This window comes from Salvelinus fontinalis, chromosome 32 (genome assembly GCF_029448725.1).
Source record: "Salvelinus fontinalis isolate EN_2023a chromosome 32, ASM2944872v1, whole genome shotgun sequence".
NCBI lineage: Eukaryota > Metazoa > Chordata > Actinopteri > Salmoniformes > Salmonidae > Salvelinus > Salvelinus fontinalis.
The window spans coordinates 12769276-12781079 of record NC_074696.1 but is presented as its reverse complement, the minus strand read 5'-3'; the positions used below and the strand labels follow the sequence as shown (position 1 = coordinate 12781079).

Below are 11804 nucleotides of genomic sequence, written 5' to 3'. Positions count from 1 at the left end.
CCCCCTTCCTCTCCTCCCATCCCCCTTCCGCTCCTCTCCTCCCCTTCCTCTCCTCCCCTTCCTCCCCTCCCCTTTCCTCTCCTCCTCCCCATCCTCTCCTCACCATCCTCCCCTTCCTCCCCTCCCCTTTCCTCTCCTCCTCCCCATCCTCTCCTCCCCATCCTCCCCTTCCTCTCCTCCCCCATCCTCTCCTCCCCTTCCTCCCCTCCCCTTTCCTCTCCTCCTCCCCATCCTCTCCTCCCCATCCTCCCCTTCCTCCCCTCCCCATCCTCTACTCCCCTTCTTCCCCTCCCCCTTCCTCTCCTCCTCCCCCTTCCTCTCGTCTCCTCCCCCTTCCTCTACTCCCATCCCCCTTCCGCTCCTCTCCTCCCCCATCCTCTCCTCCCCCATCCTCCCCTCCCCTTTCCTCTCCTCCTCCCCGTCCTTCCTCTCCCTTCCTCTCCTCTCCTCTCCCTTCTTCTTCTCCCCTCCCCCTCCCCTCCCCTCCCCTTCCTCTCCTCCCCCTTCCTCTCTTCCCCTCTCCCTTCCTTTCCTCCCCCATCCTCTCCTCCCCTTCCTCCCCTCCCCTTTCCGCTCCTCCTCCCCGTCCTTCCTCTCCTCCCCTTCCTCTCCTCTCCCTCCTCTTCTCCCCTCCTCCCCTCCCTCTCCTCCCCCTTCCTCTCCTCCCCCCCTTCCTCTTCTCCCCATCCTCCCCTTCCTCTCCTCCACTAGCCTTGACCTCTTCTGTGTAGTCAGGAAGTAGAAATTGTGGGAGGGAGGGATGGAGGGAGGAAAAAAGAGAGAGAGTGTGATGCTATCACTACCTGTCCTGCTACTGCATCCATCATGGTTTATCAGATCACTCTCTCACACACACTTCCTCCTCTGCAACCATTGCACTGAAGCCACAGATAAAATTCTAATTATCTCCTCCCCCTTCCTCTCCTCTCCTCCACCTTCCTCTCCTTGCTCTCCTCCTCCCCGTCCTCCCCTTCCTCTCCTCTCCTCCCTCTTCCTCCCCTTCCTCTCCTCTCCTCCCTCTTCCTCTCCTTCCTCTCCTCTTCTCTCATCCACCCCGTCCTCCCCTTCCTCTCCTCTCCTCCCCCTTCCTCGCCTTCCTCTCCTCGCCCGTCCTCCCCTTCCTCTCCTTCCTCTCCTCCCCTCTCCTCCCTCCTCTCCTCTCCCTTCCTCTCCTTCCTCTCCTCTCCTCCCCCTTCCTCTCCTCCCCCTTCCTCTCCTCTCCTCCCCCTTCCTCCCCTTCCTCTCCTCCCACTTCCTCTCCTCCCCTCCCCCTTCCTCTCCTCCCCTCCCCCTTCCTCTCCTCTCCTCCCCCTTCCTCTCCTCCCCTCCCCCTTCCTCTCCTCCCTCGTCCTCCCCTTCCTCTCCTCTCCTCCCCTTCCTCTCCTTCCTCCCCTCCCCATCCTCTTCTCCCCTTCCTCCCCTCCCCCTTCCTCTCCTTTCCTCCCCCTTCCTCTCCTCCCCTCCCCCTTCCTCTCCTTTCCTCCCCCTTCCTCCCCTTCCTCCCCTCTCCATCCTCTACTCCCCTTCCTCCCCTCCCCCTTCCTCTCCTTTCCTCCCCCTTCCTCTCCTCTCCCCCATCCTCTCCTCCCATCCCCCTTTCCGCTCCGCTCCTCTCCTCCCCTTCCTCTCTCCCCCTCCCCCTTCCTTTCCTCCCCCATCCTCTCCTCCCCTTCCTCCCCTCCCCTTTCCGCTCCTCCTCCCCGTCCTTCCTCTCCTCCCCTTCCTCTCCTCTCCCTTCCTCTTCTCCCCTCCTCCCCTCCCTCTCCTCCCCCTTCCTCTCCTCCCCTCCCCATTCCTCTCTTCCCCTCCCCCTTCCTCTTCTCCCCATCCTCCCCTCCCCCTTCCTCTCCTCCACTAGCCTTGACCTCTTCTGTGTAGTCAGGAAGTAGAAATTGTGGGAGGGAGGGATGGAGGGAGGAAAAGAGAGAGAGTGTGATGCTATCACTACCTGTCCTGCTACTGCATTCATCATGGTTTATCAGATCACTCTCTCACACACACTTCCTCCTCTGCAACCATTGCACTGAAGCCACAGATAAAATTCAAATTATATACAAATTAGCCTGTGTGTGTGTGTGTGTGTGTGTGTGTGTGTGTGTGTGTGTGTGTGTGTGTGTGTGTGTGTGTGTGTGTGTGTGTGTGTGTGTGTGTGTGTGTGTGTGTGTGTGTGTGTGTGTTAGAGAGAGAGAGAAAAAACACATTACATCAGAGGCCTGAGGGCACTGAGATTAGTTTACCCTAAAACACTATGCTGTTTATTCACACACACACACACACACACACACACACACACACACACACACACACACACACACACACACACACACACACACACACACACACACACACACAGATGCAGGGAGGGAGAAAGAGGTGCTGTTTCCTGTTTTAGGAAGACAAAAAGACAAGCAGTAGAGACCAGTAGAGGCCAGTAGAGAGCAGTAGAGACCAGCAGAGACCAGCAGAGACCAGCAGAGGCCAGTAGAGAGCAGTAGAGAGCAGTAGAGACCAGCAGAGGCCAGTAGAGAGCAGTAGAGAGCAGTAGAAACAGTAGACACCAGTAGAGACCAGTTGAGACAGTAGAGAACAGTAGAGACTGTGGAGACCGTAGAGACCAGTGGAGACTGTAGAGACCTGTTGAGCCTGTAGAGACCCGTTGAGCCTGTAGAGACCCGTTGAGCCTGTAGAGACCCGTTGAGTCTGTAGAGACCCGTTGAGCCTGTAGAGACCCGTTGAGTCTGTTGAGACCCGTTGAGTCTATTGAGACCCGTTGAGACTGTAGAGACCCGTTGAGCCTGTAGAGACCCGTTGAGCCTGTAGAGACCCGTTGAGCCTGTAGAGACCCGTTGAGCCTGTAGAGACCCGTTGAGTCTATAGAGACCCGTTGAGTCTGTAGAGACCCGTTGAGACCCGTTGAGTCTGTTGAGACCCGTTGAGTCTATTGAGACCCGTTGAGACTGTAGAGACCCGTTGAGACAGTAGAGGCCAGTGGAGACAGTAGAGACCCGTTGAGACTGTAGAGACCCGTTGAGACCCGTTGAGACTGTAGAGACCCGTTGAGATGATTAGAGGCCAGTGGAGACAGTAGAGACCCGTTGAGTCTGTTGAGACCCGTTGAGACAGTAGAGGCCTGTGGAGACAGTAGAGACCCGTTGAGTCTGTTGAGACCCGTTGAGTCTGTTGAGACCCGTTGAGACAGTAGAGGCCAGTGGAGACAGTAGAGACCCGTTGAGTCTGTTGAGACCCGTTGAGACAGTAGAGGCCTGTGGAGACAGTAGAGACCCGTTGAGTCTGTTGAGACCCGTTGAGACCCGTTGAGACTGTAGAGACCCGTTGAGACAGTAGAGGCCAGTGGAGACAGTAGAGACCCGTTGAGACCCGTTGAGTCTGTAGAGACCCGTTGAGACCTGTTGAGTCTGTAGAGACCCGTTGAGACTGTAGAGACCCGTTGAGACCCGTTGAGACTGTTGAGACCCGTTGAGTCTGTAGAGACCCGTTGAGACTGTTGAGACTGTAGAGACCCGTTGAGACTGTAGAGACCCGTTGAGACTGTAGAGACCCGTTGAGACCCGTTGAGTCTGTAGAGACCCGTTGAGTCTGTAGAGACCCGTTGAGACAGTAGAGGCCCGTTGAGACAGTAGAGGCCTGTGGAGACAGTAGAGACCCGTTGAGTCTGTTGAGACCCGTTGAGTCTGTTGAGACCCGTTGAGACCGTAGAGGCCAGTGGAGACAGTAGAGACCCGTTGATACCCGTTGAGTCTGTAGAGACCCGTTGAGACCCGTTGAGACTGTAGAGACCCGTTGAGACCCGTTGAGTCTGTAGAGACCCGTTGAGACCCGTTGAGACTGTAGAGACCTGTTGAGACCCGTTGAGTCTGTAGAGACCCGTTGAGACCCGTTGAGACCCGTTGAGACCCGTTGAGTCTGTTGAGACTCGTTGAGTCTGTTGAGACCCGTTGAGACTGTAGAGACCCGTTGAGACAGTAGAGGCCAGTGGAGACAGTAGAGAGCCGTTGAGACCCGTTGTGTCTGTAGAGACCCGTTGAGACCCGTTGAGTCTGTAGAGACCCATTGAGACCTGTTGAGTCTGTAGAGACCCGTTGAGACCTGTTGAGACTGTAGAGACCCGTTGAGACTGTAGAGACCCGTTGAGACCCGTTGAGTCTGTAGAGACCCGTTGAGACAGTAGAGGCCAGTGGAGACAGTAGAGGCCAGTGGAGACAGTAGAGACCCGTTGAGACAGTAGAGACCCGTTGAGACAGTAGAGACCAGTTGAGACAGTAGAGACCCGTTGAGACTGTAGAGACCCGTTGAGAGTGTAGAGACCCGTTGAGTCCCGTTGAGACTGTAGCGACCCGTTGAGACTGTAGAGACCCGTTGAGACCCGTTGAGTCTGTAGAGACCCGTTGAGACACGTTGAGACCCGTTGAGACTGTAGAGACCCGTTGAGACCCGTTGAGACTGTAGAGACCTGTTGAGACAGTAGAGACCCGTTGAGCCTGTAGAGCCCAGTGGAGACAGTAGAGGCCAGTTGAGACCCGTTGAGTCTGTAGAGACCCGTTGAGACAGTAGAGACCCGTTGAGTCTGTAGAGACCCGTTGAGTCTGTAGAGACCCGTTGAGACTGTAGAGGCCAGTGGAGACAATAGAGACCCGTTGAGACAGTAGAGACCCGTTGAGACAGTAGAGACCCGTTGAGACAGTAGAGACCCGTTGAGACTGTAGAGGCCAGTGGAAACAGTAGAGACCCGTTGAGACTGTAGAGGCCCGTTGAGTCTGTAGAGGCCAGTGGAAACAGTAGAGACCCGTTGAGACTGTAGAGGCCCGTTGAGACCCGTTGAGACTGTAGAGACCCGTTGAGACAGTAGAGGCCAGTGGAGACAGTAGAGACCCGTTGAGTCTGTTGAGACCCGTTGAGACTGTAGAGGCCTGTGGAGACAGTAGAGGCCTGTGGAGACAGTAGAGACCCGTTGAGTCTGTTGAGACCCGTTGAGTCTGTTGAGACCCGCTGAGATTGTAGAGACCCTTTGAGACAGTAGAGGCCAGTGGAGACAGTAGAGACCCGTTGAGTCTGTTGAGACCCGTTGAGACAGTAGAGGCCTGTGGAGACTGTAGAGACCCGTTGAGTCTGTTGAGACCCGTTGAGACCAGTTGAGACTGTTGAGACCCGTTGAGACAGTAGAGGCCAGTGGAGACAGTAGAGACCCGTTGAGACCCGTTGAGTCTGTAGAGACCCGTTGAGACCCGTTGAGTCTGTAGAGACCCGTTGAGTCTGTTGAGACCTGTTGAGACTGTAGAGACCCGTTGAGACAGTAGAGGCCTGTGGAGACAGTAGAGACCCGTTGAGTCTGTTGAGACAGTAGAGACCCGTTGAGACCCGTTGAGACTGTAGAGACCTGTTGAGACCCGTTGAGTCTGTAGAGACCCGTTGAGTCTGTAGAGACCCGTTGAGTCTGTTGAGACCCGTTGAGACCCGTTGAGTCTGTTGAGACCCGTTGAGACAGTAGAGGCCTGTGGAGACAGTTGAGACCCGTTGAGTCTGTTGAGACCCGTTGAGTCTGTTGAGACCCGTTGAGACTGTAGAGACCCGTTGAGACAGTAGAGGCCAGTGGAGACAGTAGAGACCCGTTGAGACCCGTTGAGTCTGTAGAGACCCGTTGAGACCCGTTGAGTCTGTAGAGACCCGTTGAGACAGTAGAGGCCTGTGGAGACAGTAGAGACCCGTTGAGTCTGTTGAGACCCGTTGAGTCTGTTGAGACCCGTTGAGACAGTAGAGGCCAGTGGAGACAGTAGAGACCCGTTGAGTCTGTTGAGACCCGTTGAGACAGTAGAGGCCTGTGGAGACAGTAGAGACCCGTTGAGTCTGTTGAGACCCGTTGAGACCCGTTGAGACTGTAGAGACCCGTTGAGACAGTAGAGGCCAGTGGAGACAGTAGAGACCCGTTGAGACCCGTTGAGTCTGTAGAGACCCGTTGAGACCTGTTGAGTCTGTAGAGACCCGTTGAGACTGTAGAGACCCGTTGAGACCCGTTGAGACTGTTGAGACCCGTTGAGTCTGTAGAGACCCGTTGAGACTGTTGAGACTGTAGAGACCCGTTGAGACTGTAGAGACCCGTTGAGACTGTAGAGACCCGTTGAGACCCGTTGAGTCTGTAGAGACCCGTTGAGTCTGTAGAGACCCGTTGAGACAGTAGAGGCCCGTTGAGACAGTAGAGGCCTGTGGAGACAGTAGAGACCCGTTGAGTCTGTTGAGACCCGTTGAGTCTGTTGAGACCCGTTGAGACCGTAGAGGCCAGTGGAGACAGTAGAGACCCGTTGATACCCGTTGAGTCTGTAGAGACCCGTTGAGACCCGTTGAGACTGTAGAGACCCGTTGAGACCCGTTGAGTCTGTAGAGACCCGTTGAGACCCGTTGAGACTGTAGAGACCTGTTGAGACCCGTTGAGTCTGTAGAGACCCGTTGAGACCCGTTGAGACCCGTTGAGACCCGTTGAGTCTGTTGAGACTCGTTGAGTCTGTTGAGACCCGTTGAGACTGTAGAGACCCGTTGAGACAGTAGAGGCCAGTGGAGACAGTAGAGAGCCGTTGAGACCCGTTGTGTCTGTAGAGACCCGTTGAGACCCGTTGAGTCTGTAGAGACCCATTGAGACCTGTTGAGTCTGTAGAGACCCGTTGAGACCTGTTGAGACTGTAGAGACCCGTTGAGACTGTAGAGACCCGTTGAGACCCGTTGAGTCTGTAGAGACCCGTTGAGACAGTAGAGGCCAGTGGAGACAGTAGAGGCCAGTGGAGACAGTAGAGACCCGTTGAGACAGTAGAGACCCGTTGAGACAGTAGAGACCAGTTGAGACAGTAGAGACCCGTTGAGACTGTAGAGACCCGTTGAGAGTGTAGAGACCCGTTGAGTCCCGTTGAGACTGTAGCGACCCGTTGAGACTGTAGAGACCCGTTGAGACCCGTTGAGTCTGTAGAGACCCGTTGAGACACGTTGAGACCCGTTGAGACTGTAGAGACCCGTTGAGACCCGTTGAGACTGTAGAGACCTGTTGAGACAGTAGAGACCCGTTGAGCCTGTAGAGCCCAGTGGAGACAGTAGAGGCCAGTTGAGACCCGTTGAGTCTGTAGAGACCCGTTGAGACAGTAGAGACCCGTTGAGTCTGTAGAGACCCGTTGAGTCTGTAGAGACCCGTTGAGACTGTAGAGGCCAGTGGAGACAATAGAGACCCGTTGAGACAGTAGAGACCCGTTGAGACAGTAGAGACCCGTTGAGACAGTAGAGACCCGTTGAGACTGTAGAGGCCAGTGGAAACAGTAGAGACCCGTTGAGACTGTAGAGGCCCGTTGAGTCTGTAGAGGCCAGTGGAAACAGTAGAGACCCGTTGAGACTGTAGAGGCCCGTTGAGACCCGTTGAGACTGTAGAGACCCGTTGAGACAGTAGAGGCCAGTGGAGACAGTAGAGACCCGTTGAGTCTGTTGAGACCCGTTGAGACTGTAGAGGCCTGTGGAGACAGTAGAGGCCTGTGGAGACAGTAGAGACCCGTTGAGTCTGTTGAGACCCGTTGAGTCTGTTGAGACCCGCTGAGATTGTAGAGACCCTTTGAGACAGTAGAGGCCAGTGGAGACAGTAGAGACCCGTTGAGTCTGTTGAGACCCGTTGAGACAGTAGAGGCCTGTGGAGACTGTAGAGACCCGTTGAGTCTGTTGAGACCCGTTGAGACCAGTTGAGACTGTTGAGACCCGTTGAGACAGTAGAGGCCAGTGGAGACAGTAGAGACCCGTTGAGACCCGTTGAGTCTGTAGAGACCCGTTGAGACCCGTTGAGTCTGTAGAGACCCGTTGAGTCTGTTGAGACCTGTTGAGACTGTAGAGACCCGTTGAGACAGTAGAGGCCTGTGGAGACAGTAGAGACCCGTTGAGTCTGTTGAGACAGTAGAGACCCGTTGAGACCCGTTGAGACTGTAGAGACCTGTTGAGACCCGTTGAGTCTGTAGAGACCCGTTGAGTCTGTAGAGACCCGTTGAGTCTGTTGAGACCCGTTGAGACCCGTTGAGTCTGTTGAGACCCGTTGAGACAGTAGAGGCCTGTGGAGACAGTTGAGACCCGTTGAGTCTGTTGAGACCCGTTGAGTCTGTTGAGACCCGTTGAGACTGTAGAGACCCGTTGAGACAGTAGAGGCCAGTGGAGACAGTAGAGACCCGTTGAGACCCGTTGAGTCTGTAGAGACCCGTTGAGACCCGTTGAGTCTGTAGAGACCCGTTGAGACCTGTTGAGTCTGTAGAGACCCGTTGAGACCTGTTGAGACTGTAGAGACCCGTTGAGACTGTAGAGACCTGTTGAGACCCGTTGAGTCTGTAGAGACCCGTTGAGTCTGTAGAGACCCGTTGAGTCTGTAGAGACCCGTTGAGACAGTAGAGGCCCGTTGAGAATGTAGAGACCCGTTGAGACTGTAGAGACCCGTTGAGACCCGTTGAGACTGTAGCGACCCGTTGAGACTGTAGAGACCCGTTGAGACCCGTTGAGTCTGTAGAGACACGTTGAGACCCGTTGAGACTGTAGAGACCCGTTGAGACCCGTTGAGACTGTAGAGACCTGTTGAGACAGTAGAGACCCGTTGAGTCTGTAGAGACCCGTTGAGCATGTAGAGCCCAGTGGAGACAGTAGAGACCCGTTGAGACAGTAGAGACCCGTTGAGCCTGTAGAGGCCCGTTGATACTGTAGAGGCCAGTGGAGACAGTAGAGACCCGTTGAGACTGTAGAGGCCCGTGGAGACAGTAGAGGCCCGTGGAGACAGTAGAGGCCAGTGGAGACAGTAGAGGCCAGTGGAGACAGTAGAGGCCAGTGGAGACAGTAGAGGCCAGTGGAGACAGTAGAGAGATGAAGAGAAGACTGGAAAAACTAATGGTGTGTGTTTGTGTTCTAGGTCTGAGGAGGACTCAGAGGGAAACAGAGATGTCTGTGGGGACAGCTTTCTCCAGATGAAAGCATTAGATAGGCTCACCTCCACGGTCAGTGTGTATGTGTGTGTGTATGTGTGTGTGTGTGTGTGTGTGTGTGTGTGTGTGTGTGTGTGTGTGTGTGTGTGTGTGTGTGTGTGTGTGTGTGTGTGTGTGTGTGTGTGTGTGTGTGTGTGTGTGTGTGTGTGTGTGTCTGAAATGAGCTGCCATACTGATTGTGTATGGTCTGTCTCTGCAGGTGCAGAATGAGCTGGCTGTTGCTCTCGCCCGCAAGGCTCGCAAAGCCAGTGAGTTACTGTATTATGTGAGATTTCCTTTAGTTTCAGCAAATCAAATATTTGTTTTAGTTGTGGCTTTGTCCTGACAGCTGTCAATCTAACATGGTTGTAGTGGCAGAGCAGGGTGGCCCAGAGTCACCGGACGCCATCCCCCGGGAGACACCCACACCCAGCGACGAGAACACCACGGTAGGACACATACACACACTAACGCAGGAGAGGAGAGGAAGAGAGAGTAGAACGAGAAGGGAGAGGAAGGAGTAGAACAGAGAGAGGAAGAGGGAGTAGAACAGGGAGAGGAAGAGGGAGTAGAACAGGGAGAGGAAGAGGGAGTAGAACAGGGAAGAAGAGCAGGGAGAGGAAGAGGGAGTAGAACAGGGAAGAGGAAGAGGGAGTAGAACAGGGGAGAAGAGCAGGGAGAGGAAGAGGGAGTAGAACAGGGAGAGGAAGAGGGAGTAGAACAGGGAGAGGAAGAGGGAGTAGAACAGGGGAGAGGAAGAGGGAGTAGAACAGGGAGAGGAAGAGGGAGTAGAACAGGGAAGAAGAGCAGGGAGAGGAAGAGGGAGTAGAACAGGGAAGAGGAAGAGGGAGTAGAACAGGGGAGAAGAGCAGGGAGAGGAAGAGGGAGTAGAACAGGGAGAGGAAGAGGGAGTAGAACAGGGAGAGGAAGAGGGAGTAGAACAGGGGAGAGGAAGAGGGAGTAGAACAGGGAGAGGAAGAGGGAGTAGAACAGGGGAGAAGAGCAGGGAGAGGAAGAGGGAGTAGAACAGGGAGAGGAAGAGGGAGTAGAACAGGGAGAGGAAGAGGGAGTAGAACAGGGAGAGGAAGAGGGAGTAGAACAGGGGAGAAGAGCAGGGAGAGGAAGAGGGAGTAGAACAGGGAAGAGGAAGAGGGAGTAGAACAGGGGAGAGGAAGAGGTAGTAGAACAGGGAGAGGAAGAGGGAGTAGAACAGGGAGAGGAAGAGGGAGTAGAACAGGGGAGAAGAGCAGGGAGAGGAAGAGGGAGTAGAACAGGGAGAGGAAGAGGGAGTAGAACAGGGAGAGGAAGAGGGAGAAGAGCAGGGAGAGGAAGAGGGAGTAGAACAGGGGAGAAGAGCAGGGAGAGGAAGAGGGAGTAGAACAGGGGAGAAGAGCAGGGAGAGGAAGAGGGAGTAGAACAGGGGAGAAGAGCAGGGAGAGGAAGAGGGAGTAGAACAGGGGAGAAGAGCTGTGAGAGGAAGAGGGAGTAGAACAGGGGAGAAGAGCAGGGAGAGGAAGAGGGAGTAGAACAGGGGAGAGGAAGAGGGAGTAGAACAGGGAAGAAGAGCAGGGAGAGGAAGAAGTAGAATAGGGGAGAAGAGCAGGGAGAGGAATAGGGAATAGAACAGGGGAGAGGAAGAGGGAATAGAACAGGGAGAGGAAGAGGGAATAGAACAGGGAGAGGAAGAGGGAGTAGAACAGGGAAGAGGAAGAGGGAGTAGAACAGGGAAGAAGAGCAGGGAGAGGAAGAGGGAGTAGAACAGGGGAGAGGAAAAGGGAGTAGAATAGGGGAGAAGAGCAGGGAGAGGAAGGAGTAGAATAGGGGAGAAGAGCAGGGAGAGGAATAGGGAATAGAACAGGGGAGAGGAAGAGGGAATAGAACAGGGAGAGGGTGAGGGAGTAGAATAGGGGAGAAGAGCAGGGAGAGGAAGAGGGAGTAGAACAGGGGAGAGGAAGAGGGAATAGAACAGGGAGAGGAAGAGGGAATAGAACAGGGAGAGGAAGAGGGAGTAGAATAGGGGAGAAGAGCAGGGAGAGGAAGAGGGAGTAGAACAGGGGAGAGGAGGAGGGAGTAGAACAGGGAAAGGAAGAGGGAGTAGAACAGGGGAGAGGAAGAGGGAGTAGAACAGGGAAAGGAAGAGGGAGTAGAACAGGGGAGAGGAAGAGGGAGTAGAACAGGGAAAGGAAGAGGGAATAGAACAGGGGAGTAGAACAGGGGAGAGGAAGAGGGAGAGGAAGAGGGAATAGAACAGGGGAGAAGAGCAGGGAGAGGAAGAGGGAATAGAACAGGGGAGTAGAACAGGGAGAGGAAGATGGAGTAGAACAGGGGAGAGGAAGAGGGAGTAGAACAGGGGAGAAGAGTAGGGAGAGGAAGAGGGAGTAGAATAGGGGAGAGGAAGAGGGAGAGGAAGAGGAAATAGAACAGGGGAGAAAAGCAGGGAGAGGTAGAGGGAGTAGAACAGGGAGAGGAAGAGGGAGTAGAATAGGGGGAGAAGAGCAGGGAGAGGAAAAGGGAGTAGAACAGGGGAGAGGAAGAGGGAATAGAACAGGGGAGAAGAGCAGGGAGAGGAAGAGGGAGTAGAATAGGGGAGAGGAAGAGGGAGAGGAAGAGGAAATAGAACAGGGGAGAAGAGCAGGGAGAGGAAGAGGGAGTAGAACAGGGAGAGGAAGAGGGAGTAGAATAGGGGAGAGGAAGAGGGAGTTGAATAGGGGAGAGGAAGAGGGAGTAGAACAGGGGAGAAGAGTAGGGAGAGGAAGAGGGAGTAGAATAGGGGAGAGGAAGAGGGAGTAGAACAGGGGAGAGGAAGAGGGAGTAGAACAGGGGAGAAGAGCA

The 11804-nt window shown here is 54.7% G+C and overlaps 1 protein-coding gene across 3 annotated transcripts in view; it reads left to right on the top strand.

Annotated features, from left to right (window-relative positions):
* The window catches only part of LOC129830759 (rap guanine nucleotide exchange factor 5-like), a 109167-nt gene that overhangs the window by 34170 nt on the left and 63193 nt on the right, over nucleotides 1-11804 (top strand). For all 3 annotated transcript variants that reach the window (XM_055893454.1, XM_055893455.1, XM_055893452.1), the window contains exons 6-8: nucleotides 8921-9005; nucleotides 9193-9241; nucleotides 9345-9421. In XM_055893454.1, the coding sequence (XP_055749429.1) occupies nucleotides 8921-9005; nucleotides 9193-9241; nucleotides 9345-9421 (211 nt within the window). The remainder of the gene's footprint in view (nucleotides 1-8920; nucleotides 9006-9192; nucleotides 9242-9344; nucleotides 9422-11804) is intronic.